The sequence below is a fragment of the Saccopteryx leptura genome, chromosome 3, assembly GCF_036850995.1.
Source record: "Saccopteryx leptura isolate mSacLep1 chromosome 3, mSacLep1_pri_phased_curated, whole genome shotgun sequence".
In the NCBI taxonomy this organism is placed as follows: domain Eukaryota; kingdom Metazoa; phylum Chordata; class Mammalia; order Chiroptera; family Emballonuridae; genus Saccopteryx; species Saccopteryx leptura.
In genome coordinates this window covers 270,932,991-270,960,407 of record NC_089505.1, presented here as the reverse complement: position 1 = coordinate 270,960,407, position 27,417 = coordinate 270,932,991, and the positions used below count along the sequence as shown (strand labels likewise).

Here is a 27,417-nt window from a genome sequence, read left to right as displayed (position 1 = left end):
TCTCTTTCCCTCTCTCTTTCTCCGCCACCCTCTGAAAATTGAATAAAGTCTTTAAAAAATATTAAAAATTTTTAAAAAGTAGTTGGAGGTGTGCCCACTAATAATTTTTCCTCAAAAAATTTACTAACCTTCCTATAATTGTTTCAAAAACTTTAAACCTATACTCGAGCAACAGAATTCATAGACTTGTCAAACAATCCTAGCTTCATCATGTATTCATAATTAGATCTTGAAGTTTATATTTAAAATTACTTGTTTAACACACAGAGATGTTTCTATTTAACATTCTTCATGTCTAAAAGGGTTAAAACCAACACATGGTATCTTCTATTAAATAGACGATTCAACTGCATTGCTACAAACATTTCTCCAAATTATAATAATCTGAGATGGCTATATATAATTATCTTGTTTTGTTTAAGGAAATAGAATACTCATAGACATTTACGTAAAGGAAGTCATTCATCATAAGTCTTTGCCACCAAAATGATGGTCCTCTTTTTATCCAATTTTTTATAAATTAAAAAAATTTTCAAGTCATGAAATAGAGTAAAAAACCCAGTGCATAACAAAACATAATACAATGCAAGTGAGTAAAATTATTAAAGTTACTGTTAAAAAGAAAAACATTTGAAAAAATGAACAGCTATATCGTGAAGAAAGTATCTTGCTTAGTGTACTATTATCCTTTCTCTATATCAAATGACACAGCTTATATTTTTCATCACTTAAGAAAGGCCAGTGCTAAAATAATCAGCATTAACAAGGGCCTAATATTATAGGTTCTGGGTACAGGGTATCCAGAAATAAATTATTTCTCAGAAATAAAACAATTTCATCCCAATAAGCTAAAAAGACTCTTTAATAAATAATAGTTTTAACTGTGTTTTCTCTCTCAAGTTGATACTGTGTCTGGTTGAAAGGCATTTCAAAATTATACAAGCTTATTTCTACCCAAAGACCACACTGCTCTCTTCTGACTGAGTATTATTATAGAACTCTGCTTACATTCTAGGAAAGGAAAACGTATTAATATATCTATGTAGTGTTTTTCAAAGCATGTTCTGAGTAGAGCAGAATAGAGATGAAGAACACTGATTTTTTGTATTAGACTGAATGAATCAGCTCTGCCATTTGTTAAATATGTGATCTGGGCAAGTTACCTTTCTGCACTTTGGTTTCTCATCTGGAAAGTGAGGATCATCATAAAACTCACCTCCTGGGGTTGCTGTAATAATTAAATGAGATAACACACTATGCAGAACTTCCAACCATACCTGTAATAGTATCTGATACACAGTACAAGTGACCAGTATATGTGAGCTACACTTGATATCTTTTAGTTCATGTCCCAAATCAGTACATACAGAGTGGGGCAAAAGTAGGTTCACAGTAGTTCATAAGGAAAACTTTACAGTAATTAAATAATAATACAAGAGCCTGGCCTGTGGTGGTGCAGTGGATAAAGTGTTGATCTGAAACCAGGTCACTGGTTCGGAAACCTGGGCTTGCCTGGTCAAGGCACATATGACAAGAAATCAATTAACAATTAAAGTAAAGTAACTATGGGCTGATATTTCTTGCTCCCCCCCCACCCCATAAAATCAATAAACAAAATCTTAAACAAAATAAAAGGATAAACTTTCATGTACTCAGAACTGTAAACCTACTTTGCCCTACCCTGCAAAGTTACCACAGTATAGAAAACCATCATTCTTCAAATCTCTACAGCTAAGATTTCTAAAGCTGCTCCTATTTAAAAAAATTAAAAATTCCTGCCCAAATTTTAAGTACTTGGAAAATAATTTTTAAAAACTACATCTAACAAAATTTACGTCTCCTTGTCAAACATGATCCATATATTATATATATAAAGTGCATCTACTTTCAGGGATTCACAGATCTCTGAAGCCCAACTAAGGACTCCCAGTTAGAAATCCCATCACTCTGACAAGTATTTTTATTAACTGCTCTGTTGGCCAAAGAAATACGATGACCCTTTACATTTTTGGTTTCCTCATTTTAAGGATCATGTTCAATGATGTAGATGGCATTTGTTTGTTGTTCTGTGATTTGAGAGTACACAGTTTAAATACATTTTGCTTAATTATAATATGCACAGTATTATGTAGGTCCCTTTAGTATGTATTAAGTGCAAATAGATTTTTAAGATTTTAATGTCATTAAAATGATAGTCACATGTTTTGATACTTTACATAACAGCTAGTTTGGTATGTCACTGACTATGGCTGTGTATAAGCTCCTGCAGACTTACTAAAATGATAATCAGGTATTTATTAGATAATTATGATTTATTGAAATTAGTTAAAAATACTCAACAGAAAGTTTTAAAATAATTACACAAAAACATTAGGCTGCTTTAAAAAATACTTCATATTTTACTTAGGAGCTTTACTTTGCTTTTCTGGGAAGAAGCAAGGGACAGTGGAGTGAGAAAGATCTGAGTTTGCAGGGCCAGGTCAGCCACTTAGGGGCTATGTGAGCCTGGCCAGGGCACTGAACATCTGAGCCTCAGTTTCCAATGGGCAGAACAGGAATAATAGCACCTCTTGTACTTAAAACATGGAGCTACTGTATTAAATGAAAGAGTATTTTTAAATTGTCGTGAAAGCTGTAAAGTACCATGCATTGGTATAATTTTGTGTATTACATGTTCTAAGTTGAAAAAAGTTAAACTTATATGATCACTAATGTATTTCTTAGGTAACTGATACTGTTAGGTAATGATTAGAACCAGCAGTTTAGAACAAATAAAATTGTTCATAAGCAATATTATACCTTGCTGTAAGAACTACAGTATTACCTTATCCTTGTAATACAATTTTTTTTTTTATTAAGTGAGAGGTGGGGAGGCAAAGACAGACTCCCACATGCACCCTGACCAGGATCCACCCAACAAGCCCCTACCCAGCAATGCTCTGCCCATCTGGACCACTGCTCCATTGCTCAGCAACTGAGCTATTTTAGCCCCTGAGGTGAGGCTGTGGAGCGCCCAGAGCCAACTTTGCTCAAACCATTCAAGTCATAGCTGCGGGAGAGAAGGGGGTGGAGAAGCAGATTGTCACTTCTGTGTGCTCTGACCGGAAATCGAACCCGGGTCTTCCACATGCTGGGCTGATGCTCTAAGACTGAGCCAATCGGCCAGGACATTTTTTTTTCCATAATTTTAAAAAGCATAAGTACAGAAAATAGTTCTAAATGAACTACTGTTAGATATTTGTATCATTATTAAGAGTCTCCATATGAATTACTCCATTCATTCATAACTATTTATTGGGGCTCTATTATAATCCAAGCAGTTAAGGTACAAACTAAGATTATTTGGGATATATTTTAATAAATCCATAAAAATGTGTTGCAATATAATTGTAATTTTTGGAGAGTTATATGCCATCACAGATAAGGAAATTGACCTCTCTGATCTAGAACACTCAGAACAATTCAACAGCCATTAGAATTACTGGCTCCTTCAGATAAAAAAGGAAGATTAAACCCAGGCAGCCAGTTCTACTATTTCTCACAAGCTACTTTTTAATGGTTTTGTTTGTTGTGTTTATCACAAATTTGCATTTGCATCACAATTTATCTTTCAAAACCTGCTGAGACTTCTAATTTTAAATCACCGTTTATATTTTCCTCTGAATTTGGTTGTAAGTAATATGTTTTTCCAGATGTTCTTAAAGCAAATGCCATTGTCTGATGTAGGAGTATATGCACAGATAATATACTCATTTGGACACAGTTTTCTAGTTGTAAATGTCTACTGATCTTTGCATACTCTACCACTCTCCTATGCCTAACAGTACTTATTTGGGAAGAGCTATTTGTGGTGTGATGTGTAGTCTGCAGTCTGGAACTTCTAGTCAAAATAATGCTAAATGGTTCTTGCCAAGGTTATGCAAATGAGTTATTCTGGCCAGCACTGTTCTCTCTCATGTTGAAAGTCCTAACACTAGCAACATGATACCTTAGAAATCCACCTTTTAAATCCAAAACCATTTGCTGTCAATTAAGTATTGTGATGTCGGTTGGCAATGGGGGACGGTACATGAGGAACCACACACACCCATGACCACCAAAAGAAACGGCCCAGGAGCATTTTGAAAAAGAACAACTATCAGCCAATGAAATTTTGCCACCCACCACCACCCTACCAACACTATAAATTGCCCCCCCCCCCAGAAGATGTGCGACTTCCCTGGCCCCTGTCTTGCGGACCAGTGAACCTCGCCTGGGAGTGCTCTAAATAAAGCTTTTGCTTGTCCACACTTGGTGGCTACTTCCTTCTTTCTTCCTTGGCGTAAAATACCTTACATCTGGTGCCAAAACCCAGTAGGAGCTTGAGTCCACAAAGGCCGCTCCTCTCCCCTTCCCTTCCAAGGAAGACCAGGAACCTCCGACCTCCCACCCACTTTGGCACATGGTGTGGTAAGTCCCCTGCCTTCAGCCTCCCCTCAGTTCTTTCTGACTCCGAGACTCCCTGTCCGTAATCACAGCTGCGTCAGGGACCTCCTACCCCTTCTGAGTGCGTGAGTGCCTATGGGGACGTCCCGGACACATCCACTCTGCCTGACTGGTGGCCAGAGATTGAGTTACAAGATGCCAGTTCTCATCTCTGATCTCCCCAAGGCTGAGGGCAGCCATGGGGGCACAGGAATCTAAACCTGACTCAAAAACACCCCTAGGGTGCCTTATCCAGAAACTCTCAAACATAGATCCCTCCCTAAAGAAGAAGAAACTTCTTCACTGTGGCCTGGCCACAGTACCCACTGGATAACCCGACCAGGTGGCCTCCTGAAGGGACTTTCGACTTAACACCCTCACGGAATTACAGAACTATTGCCAGAGAACTAGGAAATGGTTGGAGATCCCTTACATTCAGGGCTTCTAGTATTTGCGCTCCTGTCCTAATCTCTGTGCCGCCTGCTCTATGGCACAGGTTCTTTTAGCCAGAGTAACTTCAGCTAAACACTCTCTCTCAGGACTCCTCTCTGGTCCCTCTGGCGGACCTCTTCCCTCCAGGAAGCCCCCTCCCCCGCTGGCCAGAAGCCCCTCCCTTCTCCACTGTGTTCTTAAGCCCCTTCCCCGTCAAGCCGACCTCCGCCAGCCATTGGCCCCCACCCGGGTTTGCAGGGCTCCTGACCCCACGGCCCAGCCCGTCTTCTTGCAGGAAGGCCTGGCCCTGTCCTGCCTCTGGCTCCAGCGTTTCCGGCCAGATCTGGGTGCCAGGCTCCCCAGGAGTCCCCCTCCTCTTATTCTCAGTCCCCAAACCCCTATCCGAGACCTGATGAATATGGCATTTAAAGTTTTTAATGGTTGAGAGGAAAAGGCCGAGGCTGCTCGCCAGGCCCACATGCAGCAGAAGGTAACACTCCAAACCCAAGCTCTTGTCCAACCCTGAGGCAGGCAGATCAACAGGGGCAAGGCACAGGAGGTACCTGACCCAAGTCCAGGCTGCAAAGAGGAACCCCCTCAGGAGCTTGCTTTAAATGTGGCAAAGAGGGTCATTGGGCTCGGCAGTGCCCTGCCCGAGGCTGCCCACTAAGCCCTGCCCTGACTGCAATCAGCCCGGTCACTGGCACAGTGATTGCCCCCTTCGGGTAACAGGCTCTTTCTTGGCGTCCCCATGCGGAGGATAAGCCACCCAAATGGGAGGCCAGGCCAGCCAGGCAGGCCCATCGCTCAAACTTCTTGGTCTCATGGATGACTGACACGGCCTGGACTCGAAGACCCCATCACCCTCGCCGAGCCCAGGGTAATGCTGCAGGTAGCGGGTACATCCATCTCATTTCTTGTGAACACGGGAGCTGCCTTCTCTGTTTTGCCATCACACTCTGGACCTCTAGTTCCCTCACAGGTCTCAGTTATGGGAGTTGATGGGACCCCGTTTCCTCTTCGCACGCCACTCCTGACATGCAGTTTGGACGGAATCCCCTTTTCGCACTCCTTCTTAGTTATGCCCTCATGCCCTGTACCCCTCCTGGGTTGGGACATTCTACACAGTCTCAGAGCCACTATCCAGCTGACATCTTCCCACTTACTTCTACCATTCCTTACTGAAGGCTCTCCCACTACTACAGATCACCCTAACCCGATCACACCAGACGTTGTCAACCCCCAAATTTGGGACGCCTCGACCCCAGTGGTAGCGACCCACCACCCACCTGTGCACATCTGCTTGAAGAATCCCTCCCAATTCCCATCTAGACCCCAATTCCCTATTTCAGCAAGTCACCGCCAGGGTCTTAAACCAATAATTACCTGCCTCTTGAACCAAGGCTTACTCATCCCCACGAAACCTCCCAGGGCTTATCACCTCGTACAAGACTTAACGCCTAATCAACAAGGCAGTAGTTCCCCTCCATCCAGTAGTCCCTAATCCCTACACATTACTGTCACACATTCCCTCAGACACCACTCACTTCACGGTCCTAGACCTCAAGAATGCCTTCTTTACCATTCCTCTACACCTTGACTCTTATTTTCTGTTTGCCTTTATTTGGACTGTCCTGGACACTAATACAGCCCAGCAGCTTACGTGGACCATCCTGCTCCAGGGGTTCAGAGACAGCTCACAAGTATTTGGAAAGGCGCTAGCTCAGGATCTAGCTGCATGCGATCTCAAGACAAGAATCCTCTTGCAGTATGTAGGTGACCTACTCCTCTGCAGCTCCTCCCTGTCTGCCTCAAGGAAACACACCACCACCCTTCTTAACTTCCTCACCATGAAGGGGTATCATGTCTCCTCTACTAAGGCTCAACTTCACTCTCAGTCTGTAGTCTATCTGGGCATCACCTTAACCCCCACCACCTGAGGTCTGACTCTAGATCGAACTCAGACCCTCCACAGTCTCCAACCACCTACCACCGCAGATCAAATCCTTTCTTTCCTCAGTCTAATAGGCTTCTTTAGACACTGGAGTCCCAATTTTGCTCTCTTAGCCAAACCCCTCTAAGAGGCTGCAAAAGAGACTCCCACTGGGACCTCTCATATCCCCCAACGCCATTAAAAGGGCTTTTTCTGCCCTCGAGACACCCTCATTTCCTCTCCCCCTCTTGCTTTATCTGACCCCAGATGCCCCTTCCACCTTTTCACTGATGAAAAGCATTGTAATGCAACTGGAGTACTGACTCAACCTATGGGGCCTACATACCGCCCCATGGCATATCTCTCTAAACAATTAGACACCACTGTCAAAGGCTGGCAGCCCTGCCTCCCGGCACTGGGCGCGGCAGCTGAATGCACCAAGGAGGCTATTAAGCTCACCCTTTCTCAACCCATCACTGTCTTTTCCTCCCACCGACCCACCGACCTCCTTTCACTAAGTCTCTCTCTCTCTATTAGGTCCTTCCTGCTTACAAGAATTTCATCTCTTGTTCAGCGAAAACCCTTCAGTCACTCTTTTGCCCTCTTCCTGACTCAACCCAGCCACTCTACTGCCAGCTCCAGCGACACTTCCAGAACCCACCCACTCTTGTAGAGAGCTAACAGATTTCCTCAACAGACCCAGAGATGGATTATCAGATTAACCTTTAAAAGATCCAGATCTAATACTCTTTGTAGATGGGAGCTCTGTACAGGGACCTGACAGACAATGACAGGTGGCCTATGCGGTGGTCACCACCTCCTCCACCCTAGAAGTCCAACAGCTGCCAGAGGGCACCACCTCCCAGAAAGCAGAACTGATTGCCCTCACGCGGGCACTCACTCTGGCCCAGGAAAAATGCGTAACCACATATACTGACTCTAAATATGCTTTTCTTATCACCCACAGCCAGTCTGCCCTCTGGAAGGAAAGGGGCTTCCTCACTACCAAGGGCTCCCCCATAATCAATGCTACCCTCATTTCTAAACTTTTGCAAGCATTACAGCTTCCTGCTGAGGTGGCCGTGGTACATTGTAGGGGCCATCAAACCTCTCAGGACCTGGTGGCCTTAGGAAATGCTCGGGCCGACACGACAGCTCGAAACCTCACCCTGGGAGCCTCCCCTTCTCCTCTCATGTTTCTCTCCACCTCCTTGAAACCTTCCTACACTCTGAGGAAGAATAGGCCCTCCTCAGAAAGGGTGGAGACGTGTGCAACCAGGGATGCATATTTCTCAGAGATAGAATTGCCTTACCAAAAGGACAGGCTGAGACTCTCCTTTCTGATATCCACTGTTCCTTACACATAGGGCCAAAAGCTTTCTATCAGTTCTTGCAACCACTCTTTTTCTTCCCAGGCCTACAGCAAACTATTGAAAAGGTACACACAGCATGAACAACCTGTTCCAAAACCTCTGTGCAAGGGGGTCTTCACCCCCGCTTCCCTACTCATCAACTGAGGGGGCACTTACTGGGCCAAGATTGGTAAATCGATTTCATTCACATGCCCCCTCACAAAAAACTCCGCTATCTCCTAACTTTTGTTGATACCTTTTCAAGGTGGATAGAAGCCTTTCCCACCTCTCGAGAAACAGCAGACACCATTGCCTCCATTCTCGTTGAACGTATCATCCCGCAATTTGGACTGCTGACTACCATCCAGTCAGACAACAGCCCGGCCTTCACTGCCCAGATAGCCCAGCAGGATGCCATCTCTCTCAACATCACCTGGAAGCTCCACATATCCTATCACCCTCAATCATCGGGTAAGGTGGAAAAGGCCCATGGCATGCTGAAGGGTCAGCTAACCAAACTTTCCATCAAGACCAGACTCTCCTGGCCAAACCTCCTCTCCCGGCACTCACTAGAATCACAGCAACCCTGCAAAACCCCACTGGACTCAGCCCCTTTGAGCTGGTTTACAATAGACCATTCCTAATCAATCACAACTTACCTATTAAACCCCCTCCTTTTGCCACATACTTCCCCTTTCTATCCTTACTCCACAGTCTTCTCAGGGAACACACAGACCAGACCTCTCCCTCCCATCAGGGTTCTAGATGAAGCACACCCAGCGGTCCCCCTCCAGCCAGGAGACAGGGTTCTTCTGAGGGAGCTCCAGCCTGGCTCCCTACACCCCAGGTGGACAGGACCCCATACAGTAATACTGACTACTCCTACCGCAGCTAAGCTCCTAGGGCAAACACCTTGGTACCATGTCTCTCGCCTCAAGCTTGCCCCCATACAGGACCACTGGCAGTCGGAACCACTGGGCCCCACCCATCTCCGGCTCACCAAAAGGTTGGGCCCTGCAGATCCTCCTGTTACTCCTGTCCCTCCCACCAGGAACCTGCCACCAGAGTGAATTAAAGCAGGGAGCAATGAGACTGGCCTGGTGGAAGAAAACATCAATGTCCTCCACCATCTGCAAGAGAAACTGCAAGGACCTCTCTTCCTACAACCCGCTTAACTCCTGGTGGCAGTCACCCATCCTCACCTGAGTTGCCCCTACCCTAGGTCCTCTTCTAATTATCAGCATATTACTCATGTTTGCTCCTCTTTTTCTTAGATTCTTTCAGGGCCGCATCCACAAGGTTTCTCAAGTCACGGTCAACCAGATGCTCCTACACCCATATACGCGACTCCCCGCAGAGCCACCACCTTCTGAGCTCCTTTCCCCATGAAGCTCCTAATCAGCAGGAAGTAGCCAGACAAATAGCAGAGCCCCTATCTAACATAAAAGGTCGGAATGTTTGGTTGGTTGGCAATGGGGTAAGGTCACATGAGGAACCACATGCCCATGCCCACCAAAAGAAACAGCCCAGGAGCATTTTGCCCCTGTCTTGTGGACCAGTGAACCTCACTGGGGAGTGCTCTAAACCAGTGGTCCCCAACCTTTTTTGGGTCACGGACCGGTTTAATGTCAGAAAATATTTTCACGAACCGGCCTTAGGGTGGGATGGATAAATGTATCACGTAACCGAGACAAGTGTCAAGAATAAGTCTTAGACGGATGTAACAGAGGGAATCTGGTTATTTTTTAAAAATAAAACATCGTTCAGACTTAAATATAAATAAAACGGAAGTAATGTAAGTTATCTATTCTTTCTCTGCAACCAGTACCAAATGACCCACGAACCGGTACCAGTCCGCAGCCCAGGGGTTGGGGACCACTGCTCTAAATAAAGCTTTTTTGGTTGTCCACACATGGTGGCTACATCCTCCTTTCTTCCTCTGCAGAAAATACCTTACAAGTATTATAGTTTTTTTCCCATACTTGGAACATATCATTCATATAAATGACCTTATTTTGGTCTGTCTCAAACACTGTTTAAGTAACCTAAAAGCAGGCTATTCTTCAATAATTAAATCCATAATCTTAGTTTTGTCTCTCACTCTAGCATTATTTATAGTAATTCATTTAGTTATAATCCTTATAATCCCTAGCTTCAATTTATGAAAGAATTGTCTATGGCAGCTGTGATTTTAGAAAATTAATATATGCTTCCCAAATATTAAATTTTTAACCTAATAAAACCAGAGGGGAAAAAAAAGGATTTTTAAACAACAATGCTTCATTTATCTGGTATTTGATGGGAATAAGTACAAATGCTTTAAAATAATTTTAAATTGTTTTAAAGAAAATCTCAATCAATTATGCATTTTAAGAAGTAAGTATGCTCAGGGGAGACTGGATTATTTGGTTTAATTTCATTTTGGAGATAGTAACATTAAAGTCCAAAGTTTAAAGGCATCTAGATAGTTGGATATTTGATAATTTTTACTTTCTTTGTAATTAATATTGCTTAAATTTTCTAAATAAATATCCACTGTTTTTATAATCAGAAAAAAGATTCATGTTAGAAAAAGAAAATATATTTTTAATACTACAATTCCATTTTATCTTAAAATATATTTTTAACAAAGTTTTCCAACATTTTATGTTGGAAAAGTATATTTTTAATTCTACAATTCCAAATCATACTAATAATTAAAAAGATGTGAAGCTACCGATTCAAAGGTGTTATGAAAGCAGTTTATAATAGTAAAATATTGAAATAACCTAAATAATCAACAGTGAATTTGTTAAATAAATTTTGGGATTACTATATTATAGCATACTACTAAGCCAGTGGTAGTCAACCTGGTCCCTACCGCCCACTAGTGGGCATTCCAGCTTTCATGGTGGGCAGTAGCAGAGCAACCAAAGTATAAATAAAAAGATTGATTTAACTATAGCAAGTTGTTTTATAAAGACTTATTCTGCCAAACTTAGCGAAAATCCAACATAAAGTACTTGGTAAATAATTATTATTATATGCTTTAACTTGCTATAACTCTGCTTTATAAATTTTATAAAGTAAAGTTACTTCCCTACTTTATAAATCACCATTACTATGGAACTGGTGGGCAGTTAGAAAATTTTACTACTAACAGATACAAAAGTGGGCGGTAGGTATAAAAAGGTTGACCACCCCTGTACTAAGCCATTAAAAATTAAGACAATGATATATGCATTAGTAGCTCAGTGAACTTTAAAATATTACATATCTTCTTGGTACCAGTTTCCTCATCTGTAAAATGGGAATAAAAAGAACCCTGACAGTGCTTACCTAAGCTTATTGGCTATATATATCCTATCTTGAGAGAAAACAGAAAACCTGATGTTAATGAGCTTCCATCTATATCATGTACCCCTTTTAAAAACCTACTTTGCTACATGCTTTTAAAAAAATATTTTGCCTGACCTGTGGTGGCGCAGTGGATAAAGCGTTGACCTGGAATGCTGAGGTCACTGGTTCAAAACCCTGGGCTTGCCTGGTCAGGGCACATATGGGAGTTGATACTTCCTGCTCCTCCCCCCTTCTCTCTCTCTCTCTCTCTCTCTCTCTCTCTCTCTCTCTTTCCCTTCTCTAAAATAAATAAATAAATAAAAATCTAAATTAAAAAAATATTTCAAAGTCAACATTCAATGTCGCCATCAATCACATTAACAAAAACATGACTTAAGACCACAGAGGCAATGAATATCAAAGTTGGAAATAGGGAATTCCTGCAACTTCTGGCCTATTTAAAAAAAAACACCTCCTATTATATTCACAGACTAAGTTTGTTTGTTCACCTATATATGTAGAAAAAAACCCAGTGCTGGGAGATTAGAACCAGGCTGATTTGGATGCCTGTGGCACTGAGACAGGCTCCAATAAGAAGTCACCTACATTACTGTGACGGAACTGGCAGCCCTACTGAAATGAACAACAAAACTATATATATATAGTTATATATATAGCTGATGAGTTAGCTTCATCAGTTTTATTATTGTACAAACATTTATTTTGTTGCTTTAAGTAGCTGAAACCAACCTGCCAAGGTCTTTCCCAATCGAGTGGAATAGGAAAGGCTCCAAGCCATGTTCCTACAAAACTGGAAATGGTAGTGATCTGGAGATTATTCTCCCAAATGGACGTAACTCTGTAAAACACAAATATGTAAATCAGTGGTAGTATGTATCCAAGCTGAAGCACAAATTAACACATGCATACATAGTGTTCATTTAAAATAGGCACCTCAAATTGACATTTATTTCCCGTGAACTATTAACAATTAACTGGCAAGAAGAAATGTTTTTCAGTTGGAAAGCTAACATGCACATAGTAGAAGTCAGACAATATGAAAGAGCACTTGCAGTGAAATCTAAGTCTTCCTGCCTTTATTATCACTGCTAGTTCCTCTCCCCAGAAGCAACTGCTATTACCAACTTATTACATGTATCCTTCCAGAAATACTTTATGCATGCACCAATACACACCCTTCTGTTTAGAATGATATATGCATATTTGCATATATGCACACATATATGTATATGTCCTTCAAAACAAAACTCAAAGCATCATGTTATGAACTCAGTTTCACTATCTTTCCATAACAGGAGTATTCCATTGTATAGAGGGAGCTTCGTTTATTCAGGTCCTTCTTATGGCACATTTTATTTACACACGTCAACTGTATTTGGTGGATTAAAGAACAAGAACAAAATAATTCAAAAGATTCAGTAATTTTGCCTACCACTTTAAGTGTAAAGGTGGAAAGACAACACTCAGCCATTCTCTTAGGAGGTCTCTATTTCAGCCTGCTGCGTGGAACATCAGTCTGGTTACCGTAGAGTAAAACCCCACAATGCAGTAATTTGGAGTATCTGTACTCCAAACATTTAATTGTTTAAATGCAGGGTTATTATAAAGTTTATGAAAAGTACTTTCTTTCCGTCACTGTGGAATAAGGGTCAAACATCTGTTATGTTAGATGATTTCTTTCATTAGAAATAAGCCAATTATTACACCAAAATGTACACTGAATTAAAGAAGTCCCAGATGACAAGTCAGTTCATAAACCAATCCATCACTTGTCCATCTTATTATTCCTCCCTCTCACTCACACAAGAGCTTAAGCTTGTTTCTATTGAAAATTGGGGTTTGGCCCTGGCCGGTTGGCTCAGTGGTAGAGCGTCAGCCTGGCATGTGGTGGTCCCAGGTTCGATTCCTGGTCAGGGCACACAGAAGAGACCATCTGCTTGTTCACGTACCCCTCTTCCCCTCCCACATGTATGGCTCAGTTTGAGCAAAGTTGGTCCCAGGCACTAAGGATGCCTCATGCGCTAAAATAGCTTGGTTGCCAAGCAATGGAGCAACAGCCAAGATGGGCAAAGCATTGCCTGGTAGGGAACTTGCAGGGTGGATCCCAGTCAGGGCACATGCTGGAGTCTGTCTCTGCCTCCCTGCCTCTCACTTAATAAAAAAAAACATTGGGGTTAGAAAAAGGTTGGGGACAATCATTATATATACTTGATGGGATTTATTGTTCTTTATTTTATGTAACACAAGGGTAGTCAACCTTTTTATACCTACCGCCCACTTTTGTATCTCTGTTAGTAGTAAAATTTTCTAACCGCCCACCGGTTCCACAGTAACGCTGATTTATAAAGTAGGGAAGTAACTTTACTTTATAAAACTTATAAAGCAGAGTTACAGCAAGTTAAAGCATATAATAATAATTATTTACCAAGTACTTTATGTCAGATTTTCGCTAAATTTGGCAGAATAAATCTTTATAAAACAACTTGCTATAGTTAAATCTATCTTTTTATTTATACTTTGGTTGCTCTGCTACCGCCCACCATGAAAGCTGGAACAGCCACTAGTGGGTGGTAGGGACCAGGCTGACTACCACTGATGTAACACCTACCAATGCCAGTCAATTTTTTTTTAATTTTTAAATATTTTTTATTTATTCATTTAGAGAGGGTAGAGAAAGAGAGAGAAGGGGGGAGGAGCAGGAAACATCTCCTTCCCTCCTGCAGCCATGGCTCTATTAGAAGTGAGATAGAGAGAAGGGAGAGAGGGAGGGGTCGAGAAGTAGCTGGTTGCCTCTCCTGTGTGCCCTGACCAGGAATCAAATCCAGGACACCCACACCCCAGGCAATGCTCTACCAATGAGCAATCAGCCAGGATCTGCCTCCAAATTTTAAAAGTACTGGTCCACTGTTTTGATTAGCCCGAGAAACTCAGAGCCATTCTGGTTCCTAGTGTTCTGAAAGTAGCATGTTTCCTCTACCACCCCATCTCTGGTACCCTTCAGAGTCATCTCTTCATTACTGGTTATCCAACACTTACACTAATGGTCTTGATGTGGCTGTCTTTTCATCCCTTATCACATGGCCCTTCTTAATCTACAATCTCAGCTCTTGAAATTTTCTTTTATTTAATGACTTGCTTTTTCTTACTCTTTTTGTGGAAATACTATACTGTTAAATTTGTCTTCTGATTTCCTTACCTTTTTAACTAATTTCTCCTCTCTCTTTTAATTTGACTAAGGGATATTGTCAACTTTGTCTCTACTTCTGTTAAAATTTTTTCTACCATATTTTTAATTACCAAGAGCTTTCTTGTTCTCTGAATACTTCTTGCTTGCCCCTATTCATGTTTTATGGATGTAAAAAAAATGTACATTATCTTCTGGTCTTTATATTGCCCGTTTTCACTTTCCTTTTTGTTGTTTTCATTTCTGGATTTCATTTTAGAGGTGTTCATCAAATGTCTAGTGATTCTTCATTTCTTATTCTCCTTAGAATACTATATATGAAATGTCCAGAACAGGCAAATCTATAGAGACAGAAATAGTTTAGCAGTTCCCTGGGCTGGGGAGTGAGGTGGAAGAGAAGGGAAGGGAGGAATAGAGGATGACTGCTAATAGGCATGGTTTCCTTTTGGAGTGGTAAAATGTTCTCAAATGAGATTGTGGTGATTGGTATAAAACTGTATACTAAATACCTTTGTTCTCTACATCATTTCTTCTAGAATTGCTTTATTCTTCCCCTTTTCCTACCCCTCATTCATTTTAATTAGGTCAGGCCTTTCCTCCATGCTAGAAAGTGATTTTCTAATTTGTCTATGTTTCTAACTTAAGATCTATAAGGGTATGGTTTGAATTCTCAATTTATTTCATTAATGTAGAATATCCCTCACCTAATTTTGTTTTATTATCTCATTTTTGAGCTCTTACTTTATTTTTCCATTGATTAACTTTTTGAGAGAGAGGAAGGGGGAAAAAAAGAAATAGAGGAAGGGAGGGAGAGACAGAGAGAGAGAGTCAAGCATTAACTCATATTCCACTTAGTTGTGGATAGCATGCAGATAGCTCTTCATAGATGCCCTGACGAAGGCTCGAACCAGCAATCTCAGGGTCCAGCCAGCACCCTTGGGATGAGGCTGCTGCCCCAGGATCCAACCAGCGACTTCGGTGCTCAAGAACAACACTATATCCACTATGCCACCAGCCAGGGCTGAGCTCTTATTTTATTTTTTTAGTGAGAGAAAGAAAGATAGCAATGGAGAGAGATGAGAAGAATCAACTTGTAGTTGTGGCACTTTAGCTGTTCACTGATTGCTTCTCATACATGCCTTGACCAGGGGGCTCTAGCTTAAGCCAGCGACCTTGGACTTCAAGTCAGTAACCATGGGATCGTGTTGATGATCCCATGCTCAAGCCAAAGACCCTATGCTCAAGATGGTGAGCCCATACTCAAGCCGGTGACTTCAGGGTTTCAAACCTGGGTCCTCAGCATTCCAGGTTGACGCTCTATCCACTGCGCCACCACCAGTCAGATGAGCTCTTATTTTATCAAATTCATATCCTTAATAATATTTTTCTATGGTAAACTGTTGGTATTTCTGTTTTGTTTCTGTTCCTTGGGTAGTATTTTCTTCTGAGCTGGATTCTTTGTCTTCTGCACATGTTTTTCTTCAATAGTATGTCTTCAGGGTTGCCATGCCATTTCTTTTCATCTTGCTAACACTTCACATGGGCAGGCTGCCCACACCACCTCTCTGCTCCGATACAATAAGTGAGTTATGTTTGAAACTGTCATCCCATCTTAACTGACACCAATTTTTTCCTGAATTGAAGCTGCATTTTGAGGATTTGTTATTTTCTATCTGGTTTCTGTAACACGAGGAAGGAGAGAATGGAGGAAAGGAAAGGGAAATGCTATCTCTAGAGTTTCATCAGTAATATTCAGCTGAAATTTAATAACTTATGTTTCCATAAGTTAAACTTTTAAAAAACTTTGACCAGGGTGTATGTATCCCATTAGAAAACAGACAAAGTCACTGTAGCACACAGTCTGCCCCGTGGCAGAGCCCATAAGGCAGCAGCCCCAGTAGACTGCTAACAAGTAACAGCCCTAATGGGGATTTAGGGAAACTGGCACTTTTAGATGCGCGTATATATGTATGTGTATGTTTATATTCGTATGTACCTATTCTTTAAATTAGTATTTAGTTTGGCAGTATCTTTCCTTTCTTCTAAAGGGAAGTAATCTGACTACCTTAAAGAGCTGACTGAAGATTTTAGAGCTTACAATATTTTTATCATTCAACCTGTGTACTAGTATATTATACATGGTAGAATTTTTGTTTTGTTTGTGTAGAGTTGACCCTTTTAGTTAGTATTATATTATCGAAATATGATAATTTAGATGTTCAGCATGAACAGGCCAATTTTGTACTGGGTTGACATCTCACTTCTTTTGATCTAGGAATTCTATTCCAGAAATCTAGTCAACAGAAACCCTTGCATAAGTATTCAAAATTAAATGGTACAAAGATGTTCATAACAATATCATTTATAATCATAAAAAATGTGATAATAACCTACAATAGTAAACTAGTTATATAACTAGCTCATAGTACATGGAATACTTGTAATAATGATCAACAGCCCAACATTCATCTCGTCCCTGATTAGACTAAGTAAATAACAGTCATCCCATTCTCCTTCCAAATGATTAGTTTATAAAAATGCAAGGACAAGGGACTGCTGCCATCTCACTACCGGCCCAAGGATGAGAACCAGGAGCATCAATGAGAAGCACAGCCACATCTTGACTATCTGTATCTAGAACCACACAATCTGTTATGTAAGATAATCAGTTTCCTTACTGTTCAAACCAATATAAATTGAAGTTTTCCATTGCTTACAGATTAAAATATACTAAGGATACTATGTAAAAAGAGGTAGGTTATACACACATATAAAGACATTCCTAATAAATAATAAAAAGTAGTGGATAATTAATGTAACCAATTGTTTTTACATTACATATATGCTATATATATAGACAAAATTAGAATATAGACAATGTTACTAATAGTTGTTTTTTGATAGGATTACTAGCATCTTTAACTTTCTACATTGTTCTATTATTAAAATTTTTATAATATGTTTCTTATAATAAACAATTATGATAAAAATAAATAAAAAATTTCTTCCTGTTAATATATAGCAGCATTAACATTGGTTTATTCTTATAAGTTTTCATAATAAAGAAAAAAGAGGCCTGTTGTCTTTGTCTACACAAATTGGTCTTACTGTCTTTACCTTGGCAACATAACTACAGATTCAGGAACCTATTCAGTAACTCAATTTTTTCATTTCACCAAAAGTGACCAGATTCTCACTTAAACATCTACATAACAGCATAAAAGAACTAATAAATCAAAAAGCAAACTTCAATGAGAAATACAGGTTTAAGGTAGTCAGATTATTATTTTCCTTTAGAACAAAATCTACAAGTGAAAAGAAACCCCACAATAATTATAACACAAAGGCAACAAACTGAATTAAAGTAGAACTAATTGAGTACAATCATTCAGTAATAAGCATACTAAAAAGTTGACAGAACTTTTAAAGAAACCAAATGACTTTTCTACCTTCAAGTTTCTTTAAAACAGCATTTTTTAAAAATCTGGAATAACTTTACATATGCATTAAGGGAAAGTCTTGTTAAAATAGTGTAATCTTCATAGTATCCCAAGGTCCTTTACTCTTGGGATATAATCCCAACTCAGTTCTCACAATTAATGCTTTTGTGTTTCTCAGTTTTCAACTGATTATCTTCTACTCAATTTAAACATGCAAATAAATACATTAAATATTAGGCTGTAATAGTTATTTCACTTAAAAGTAATATAAAACATGTATATCGAATCAATGCTGAGTGAGATGTCAACCCAGTACAAAATTGGCCTGTTCATGCTGAACATCTAAATTATCATATTTTGATAATATAATACTAACTAAAAGGGTCAACTCTACACAAACAAAACAAAAATTCTACCATGTATAATATACTAGTACACAGGTTGAATGATAAAAATATTGTAAGCTCTAAAATCTTCAGTCAGCTCTTTAAGGTAGTCAGATTACTTCCCTTTAGAAGAAAGGAAAGTATTTTAAACTTTTAATTAACTAGGACTATAGCATTAGAACTTCAAATCAGAACTTTTTAATTTCTGTTGTAAATAATTATTGGGCAGGAAAAAACATATTATTCGTGTTTTGTATAACCTCTTTAAATAATAATATAATTGTTTGAAATTAAAGTTGTGACTCAATATAAATGATGCTAACTGTATATTGGGACAATTTCAAAATAACACTAAAGTAATTGTTTTTTGTATTTCATATTCTCACTGCAGAACCACCACATCTTTGAATTTTGAAAATATTTTTGCTTAACAGTAAACATTTAAGAAACTCTAACATTAAAAAAAATAAGCTATCAAATTATTTCCTAAGTCATCCAAAATTTGACATGCTTTTTATTCTGAATTCTCGAAGTATGATAAATATGCTAGGGAAAAAAGTGAACTATCACTAATGGATAGGGGAGACATGAAGACTTAAGTTCCCCTCTCATGAAAAAGTTCAAATTATTTTTCACATTCAATGAACTAAAAAAAACTGTACCTTCTTCATGGTTGTCTATACCCTGCACTCCTTGATCTGTTACTTGATCCAGGAAGAGGTGCTAAGACAAACAGACCGAAGGTATGGAATATAAAAATGCTCCCTGACATTTGTTAATCCATTGGACAAACATTTCTTGAAGCACTTAGTATGTATTTGATTTCACTCAGTTCTGACAATAAGCCTGTAAAGTACAAATCAGTATTATTCTAACAATGTTACATATGAGGATCTGTAAAGTTAAATAGCTTGTCTAACATCACTGGCCACTAAATAGTGAAGACAGAGTAAGAACTTATTTTCTGACCCTCAATTAGTGGAGTCCTCTAAGAATTTCTATACCATTAGATGATCTGGATTCCTACCTGTTTCTGGCTATTGGGCTTTGGCAAATGACTTAACCTGTTAGCTTTCCAATATCTTCACCTAGAAAATGGAAGTTCCTCAAAAGATTAAACATGGAGTTACTATACGACCACCCAGAAAGTCCACCCCTCGGCATATACTTAAGAGAAATGAAAACAAAATCCATACAAAAATCAGTACATAAATGTTTATAGCAGCTTAGTCATAATAGCAAAAAGTGTTAACAAACCAGATGTCCATCAATTGATGAATGGTGGCATATATCCATACAATGGAACGTTATTCAACCATAAGAAGGAATTTAGCACTGACACATGCTATAACATGGATGACCCTTGAAAACATTAACCTAAATGAAAGGAGGTCAATTACAAAAGATCACATAATTACATGATTTCATTTTTATGATGTGTCCAGAATAGGCAATTCTATAGAGACTGCAAAAAAGATTAGTGGTCGCCTAGGGTTGGGGAAGTGGAAATAAAGAAGTGATATCAATAGGGTATAGAGTTCTGTTTGAGCCTGACCAGGCAGTGGCACAGTGGATAGAGCATCAGACTGGGATACAGAGGACCCAGGTTCGAAAACCCGAGATCGCTAGCTTGAGCACAGGCTCATCTGGTTTGAGCAAGGCTCACCAACTTGAGCCCAAGGTCACTGGCTTGAACAAGGGGTCACTCAGTCTGCTGAAGCCCCCCGGTCAAGGTACATATGAGAAAGCAATCAATGAACAACTAAGGTGTCGCAACGAAGAATTGATGCTTCTCATCTCTCTCCCTTCCTGTCTGTCTGTCCCTCTCTCTGTCTCCGTCACAAAAAAATAAAATAAATAAATAAAGAGTTCTGTTTGAGATGATGAAAATGTTCTAAAATTGACTGTGATGATTGTTTCTGCATATGTCTGTGAATATACTAAAAACTATTGAATTGTATGCTTCAAATAAGTGACGTGCACTATACATGTATTATATCTCAATACTACTGTTTAAAAAGCTCATCTTCCAATTACCTCAGTTCCCCTCCTGTGCATGAGCCACACCCTCTACATCTGGTCTTAACATTGTGTCAGATTTCCAACAACCCTCCTTTATCATGTTATAATAACTTAGAAGACGCAACTCTTCCTACACCTACTTCCAAAATCAAATGCAAGTTTTTTCCAGATTTTTTACTGTCCAAGTTTGCATAGTGCAGGGATTTTTAGGACTGTATATGCCATATTATAGCAGGACTAACTATAGAATAAGATGTCTCCCCAAATACACTATTATCAGGAACAGAATTCAAAGCTGGATAAATCACCAATCCAAACCAATAAGGTTTCGACATTTTCATTGTTTAAAATTTTCAACCTAAAATGCTAAAAGAAATTAATGCCATTTGGGATAATGTGGTAACAATGTGGGAAAAGTTTTCAATAATTAAACTTTTGTTTTCTAGAGACTTTATGAACACTAGAAGATAGTTCTGAAGGGGAACAAACAGTATTCATTTCAAAAAGAAAAAGTCAGTAATATATGGAGCCTCGCTACCCATCAGACATCCTCTGCTCTAGTTGAGCTGTTCCATTCCAAATCACATGAAAATACCATGTTCATTTCAGTTCTACGGTTTCATTCATTCTGCTAGCACGAAGTGTCTTTTCCTTTCCCCTTAGTTTCACCAAATCTCACACTCCTGATCCCAGTCCTTCACAGAGCTTCACACCTCCAGCTCTCCTACCCCTCTGAGTTCCTAAAGTACTGTTTGATTTACACAATTCTAGCCTCACATCGTTAGTTCATTTCATTCCTGTCCCTTAAACACATAAGCTTCGTGGGGAGAGAATCATGACCAACACTTCAGAATCCACACGAGCTTGCACAACAAGCCACACAAAGCAAGAGCTGAAGAGTTCCTGCTGCTAAGCGATAAACAGGAAAAAACTATGGGCACCAAGTAATTTTCTAGTTTACTAGTTATGACTCAACCATTTCTGCTACACATCATCTCAAAGCCTTTCAGGAAGCTAAAATCTGGCCTTGGCCAGTTGGCTCAGTGATAGAGCATCAGCCCAGTGTGTGTCATGTCCCAGGTTCAATTCCCAGTCAGGGCACACAGAAGTGACCATCTGCTTCTCTACCCCTCCCCCTTCTCTCTCTCTCTCTCTATTCCTCTCCTGTAGCCATGGCTTGATTGGTTTGAGTTCACTGCCAAAGTGCTGAGGATGGCTCTATGGAGCCTCCACCTCAGGTGCTAAAAATAGCTCTGTTGTGAGCATGGTCCCAGATGAGCAGAGCAACGGCCCTAAATGAGGGTTGCCAGCTCGATCCCAGTCTAGGCGCATGTGAGAGTCTCTCTCCCCTCCTCTCTCTTGAACAAGAAAAAAAATAAAAAAGAAGCTAAAATCTTCATTTAGCTATGCTGAAAATACACATGGTCACTAAGGAAATACCAGGGGTCCTCAGGTTATGACACAGCTGGTTCCTATGACAGTGAAGTAACCCAAATTTTGATGTAAGCCAAAACACACCCTAGACTAAGTCACTTACCTGTCCTAACACAGGTGTAAAATCATAGTCTAGAACATAAAAACACAGCCACAGAAAAAGGAAAAGGACATAAATATACTTACTGTACTATACACTGTACTGCATATTCTTTCACTGGGCACAACCAAACTAGTCTATAAGTATAACTACGAGATGGCTGTTGTTAAACTAACTAAACATTTTTAGATTTTGGACCCCAATTCTACATTATAAGATGCATAGAAGCAATTTTATCTGTAGCAATTTTATCACAAAGACAAATTATCGCTGAGGAGTGGTTTTCAAAGTTTTCCTTTGGTAGCAGGCCTTTCTCCAAACAAAAGGCTAAGTGGAATTCTACCACACTGAAACATGCAGAGCTGATCATGCTAAAGTAGAAGGAGAGGCCTGTAGCTCTGCCTGCCTGGGTCCCGCTCAATTGGATACCACTCCTTCCCTCTCTCCAGTCCCCAAAGGCACTGGTCTCTAAGGCAACTCTGACAACTATACAGTACTGAGAAACACTCATGGAACAGACAGCTAGCTAGCTAACTGCCATGAATAGAAAAATATATCAATTTAAAATTTTTTTCAAACATCATTAAAATAAAAAATTAAAACTTACCCATTTCTACTGAAAACTCTTAGCCATGCTTTGATGTTTGGTCCTAACAAACACAAACAAGGTACAGTAGTAAAAGTAGACAAAAAAACTGCAAATGAAAATGTTTCCAACGCCAACCTAGAAAAAAAGAACTTCATTAATTTTTTTAAAGTGTTAAAAGAGCACATATACACACATACATAGTCCTTGTTACTTAAACAGATTTAATATAAAAATATTTTATTGTACTTTACTTTGAAGAGTAGGGGGAGTCCTATCAAAATGATGACTATAAAAAAATGTTAGCTATAAAAAAAATCTAGCAAATATCTGATTAGATATGACTTCAGAATGATAGAGTTCAGAAGTGTTAAATATCCTACAATTCATTCTGTCCAAGGTAAAAATGCCATTTCTAGATAATTAGAAATTATCTTTCCTCCTCCATTGTCTCTGGAACTTTCTTTGCAACCAGTGATTTAACTTTAGCTTATATTAGAGCCACTTAGAAAGCTGGATAAACTAAAGATGGGGACCCCACCTCTAGAGTTTCTGACCGACTGAGGCCTTAGAATGTGCATTTCAATAAAATGCTGACGATGGTTTTAGAAGCACACTTTGAGAATCATTGTTCTAGACATTCATTCTACTTTAACCGATTAGATAAAAATATCCATTTATCATTGCAAAGGTCTTGTCTTCCCTTCTCTAGAAAACAATTACTTGTTAATTTAATGTGCATATATATAAAAAAAACTTTTTAAAAATATATATAACTATATATATAGCTGTATTTGTGTGTATATATATAAATCACTCTTTTGACCACATGATCATTTCTCACTGTTCAAGTTTCCCAAACTATAATGAACATTATATAAGAAATATTCATGAATTTAATTTTCACTCATTTAAAATTGGTCAGTTTTGAAAAAGTGTTGAGTTGAATTTTACCTTTAAACTATAAACATTAGCATCTGACCAGTGGGGCACAATAGATAAAGTGTTGACCCAGAAGTCACTGGTTTGAAACCCAGAGGTCAACGGCTCTCAGTGTGGGCTCCTCAGTAGGGGCTTGTCAGCACAGGCTTGCTGGCTTGAGTGGGGGATCATCTAGACCGGGGTAGTCAACCTTTTTATACCTACTGCCCACTTTTGTATCTCTGTTAGCAGTAAAATTTTCTAACTGCCCACCAGTTCCACAGTAATGCTGATTTATAAAGTAGGGAAGTAACTTTACTTTATAACATTTATAAAGCAGAGTTACAGCAAGTTAAAGCATATAATAATAATTACTTACCAAGTACTTTATGTCGGATTTTCACTAAGTTTGGCAGAATAAATCTTTATAAAACAACTTACTATAGTTAAATCTATCTTCTTATTTATACTTTGGTTGCTCTGCTACTGCCCACCATGAAAGCTGGAACGGCCACTAGTGGGTGGTAGGGACCAGGTTGACTACCACTGATCTACACAAACCCAAAGCTCACCAGCTTGAGCCCAAAGAAGTCACTAGCATGAAAAGCCCAAGGTTGCTTGCTGGGTTGAGCAAGGGGACACTAGCAGGGCCTGGTCAAGGCTCTTACAAGAAGCTCAATGTACAATTAAAGTGAAACCAATGAGTTGATACTTCTTACCCTCACTCCCTTCCTCTCTCTCACTCTCTCTCTCTCTCAAAATAAAAAATAAAAATAAACTATGAACATTAGCTTATTAAGCATATTAAACATTTAAATGCAGGAATCTATTGATTTTTCTTAAGAAAACAAACTCTTTTTCAAGCACTTCAGAATCACATTTACCAAGAACTGATGTACTAATATGTATAGTAACTAACTTATCTGTTCCCCACTGTAGTAAGTTCCCTGAGAGGTTCTAAGCGTCACACATTTATTGGTATAGTACAGTTTCTCATCTACCTCCCTCTACCCTTACGTGCACTTGCATAATAGAAGGGTAGGTAATAAGAGCATTTGATGAATTAAGTTATTTCTGTTTTTAAAAGAATAACGCTGCTAAGGAAGGGCAATCATGTCAGTATCCTTCCACGATCCAATAATCAAACACACAAGTCTTTCTCTGATCATCAACAGAATTAGCCCTTTGTTTAGTAAACAAGTATTTTAAGATATAATTGCCTTAAGATAGAAATTTCAGACTTACTCTATTAATGGTGCTCCATATAGAACAAAGATTATGTGAAAGAGGAAACAAGACATAAGAAAGTAGATACCGCATTTCAAAAATCTGGTTACCTAAAAAAGAAATGAATAATTTAAAGACTCAAGATAATGCCTAAAGGACAGCAAATATTTCCATTTTGTGTACAAACATAACGTATTCCCATGTGTGAACAGTTTAATATTCTTTATATTTGGGTATTCTGAAGTCAGATCAAGTCTTGTGCAGTCTTGTACACAGCCCACAATACAGCCCTTTAAAAAAGGCTATAAGGCAAGTATCACCCCCCATCCTACCCACCAAACTAGCACTGTAGTCAAAAAGCATCTGTTTCTATAGTATATATTGAGCTACGTTGTTAATCAGGATTTTTTTATTTACCCTTAACAGACTGCTAGAATACAAGAAAACACAAACACAGTCCTTATTAGGTGATGATACATGAAATATTTGCTGTATTATTCACTGAAGACACCCTAATTCAACAATTAATGCACCGCAAGGATCTATCAAATGTCGTGGGCAGCCTTCCAGCATGTAACAGGGCACTAATTTGGACAAAACAACAACAAAAACAGGTTCCCTTTAGTCACTATAAGTAACCCAATTGAGTACTTGACTAATGCCTTTTTTCCATTAAAATAACCACTACCACTATCTAAAAATCAGTTGTCAAGAAATAAGCCTTACCTTGTATGATAATGAACTTCTTTTAGTGGATGCATTTGGTTTCACCACTAAATATAATACTAGATTGATGGCAGTTACAAAAACAGAACAGATACACAACCACGTCAAGTGTGTCTCCAATACTGAGAAGTTCTCCAAGAAGAATGATGGAATGAAGATGCTTAAGATAATTGAGAATATGCATAAAAGATGGGTATACAGTAGTCTCTTGATATCAGAATTTTTCATGTTTTCTTGAGTTGCTCTCTAACGAAAAACAAATTAAAAAGAGTATATGCAATGACTTTTGCATTGTTTTAAATGTTTCAACACCTAAAAATAAGTCATGAACCAACCTCAATTCTCTGTACTAATTTCAGAATGTAGAAAGATGCATATGTGTAAATGCACATGTAGACTAATATGGTAAACAGTTCTCAGAGCCTAAAAAGGATAAACTTTCTAATTTTTATTTGTGACTGCTTTCTGCAAAAGGGTCAATAAGTGAATCCTTTTTTTTTCTCCAAACAGGTTGCATGGATTAATGATCTGCGCCTGTTGGAAATATAACCTATGCATTCTAGAAACCCCATGAATACACTTTGGCTAAATTGTTGACATTTTTTACCATGGTGGATCCTTGTCTAATATTACAGTAGTTCACATCTTCTAGCAAATGCCAAATTACACCTGAATACTCAAATGATGACCAGTGTAATCAAGAAAGTTCAAAAATATGAATAGTCCACATGTAATTGTGGTTATTCCAGAATATATATATTTTATCCACACATATACGGAGGCACTCACTATCACAAACTAGCCCACGCCTTACCCTAACAGCTCTTATTTAATGCACACAATAATTCTCAAAGGGAAATCTTTTACTGATAAGGAAACAGGCTAAAACCGGTTAGGTGACACATACAAGGTCTCAAACTTCCAAGTGCTAAAGCCATTTCAAATAAAGATACACACAAGGGGTTGAGAAGAGCATGAATGACAAGATGAGCTAAAGGAAGTTTCTCAGAGGTGCTATTCTCAGCTGAGGGGCAGGGAAGCTGATTTACAATACACTGTCTCAACAGACATCCCTTAGCACATTGTTCTTTTGGGCCACTCTCAGAATCCCAACTGACACCAGCATATTTGGATGCAATACAGTGAGCAGCACCCAAATTCAAATGCTTACTGAATAAATGAATGAACGAACGAATAAATGAATGAACGAGGGACCAACAAACAAGACTGGGTCAACTGTTTGCCCCTCTGGAGATACCAGCCTACTTAGGACGTGGCGAGGAAGCGCACGAAGACAACCATCAGGCTACGGCCCAGGCGTCCGCGGTCTGACCTGGCCTGGGTCCGCATACATCGTGGGGTGAGACAAGGCCCTTCTAAGCGGCTCCCGAAGGAGACTTCGCGGCAATCGCCGGGCCTTTTTCTGCAGCCCCATCTTAAACTGGGTCTATTGGGACTCTGTCCAAGCCTCAGCTGGCCGCAGTGCGGGCAGCGGGGTACGAGCTGAGAGGCATAATCAAAAAGCACAGGCGTGGAGACCAGGAGAAACGGAGAGACACAGAAAGTCAGAAGGCCGGTCCATCAGGGCAGCCCCTGGGTCACGCGGGAAGGATGGCGCGGGCGGGCCGGGGGCACAGGGACTCGCGGTTCTTTGGGTAGTTGGCAGGGGTGGCTTGCACCCGCAGAAAGTCCGCGTGCCGGACCGCTCGGCTGGGCTTACCTAACTCCCGCCCGTAGAAGGGTAAGGGGAGCTACTACCTCCCACCATCAGGTGCGACTCGCCCTGAGAACCTTCGCGCAGGCGCAGGCCTGTGGGGCGGAGACCCAAGGCCGCACAGCCAATCTCAGAAGCGGAGGGGCGGACAAAGGAA

At 39.7% G+C, this 27,417-nt stretch overlaps 1 protein-coding gene across 1 annotated transcript in view; it reads right to left on the bottom strand.

Moving 5' to 3' along the window:
• The window catches only part of PIGF (phosphatidylinositol glycan anchor biosynthesis class F), a 30,979-nt gene extending 3,610 nt beyond the window's left edge, over positions 1–27,369 (bottom strand). The window contains exons 1-5 of the mRNA XM_066378345.1: positions 27,267–27,369; positions 25,547–25,792; positions 24,839–24,930; positions 22,694–22,810; positions 12,250–12,358 (exon numbers count right to left, since the gene is read on the bottom strand). Coding sequence (XP_066234442.1) covers positions 12,250–12,358; positions 22,694–22,810; positions 24,839–24,930; positions 25,547–25,774 — 546 coding nt within the window. The 5' untranslated portion in view covers positions 25,775–25,792; positions 27,267–27,369. The remainder of the gene's footprint in view (positions 1–12,249; positions 12,359–22,693; positions 22,811–24,838; positions 24,931–25,546; positions 25,793–27,266) is intronic.
• Between the last annotated feature and the right edge of the window lie 48 nt (positions 27,370–27,417).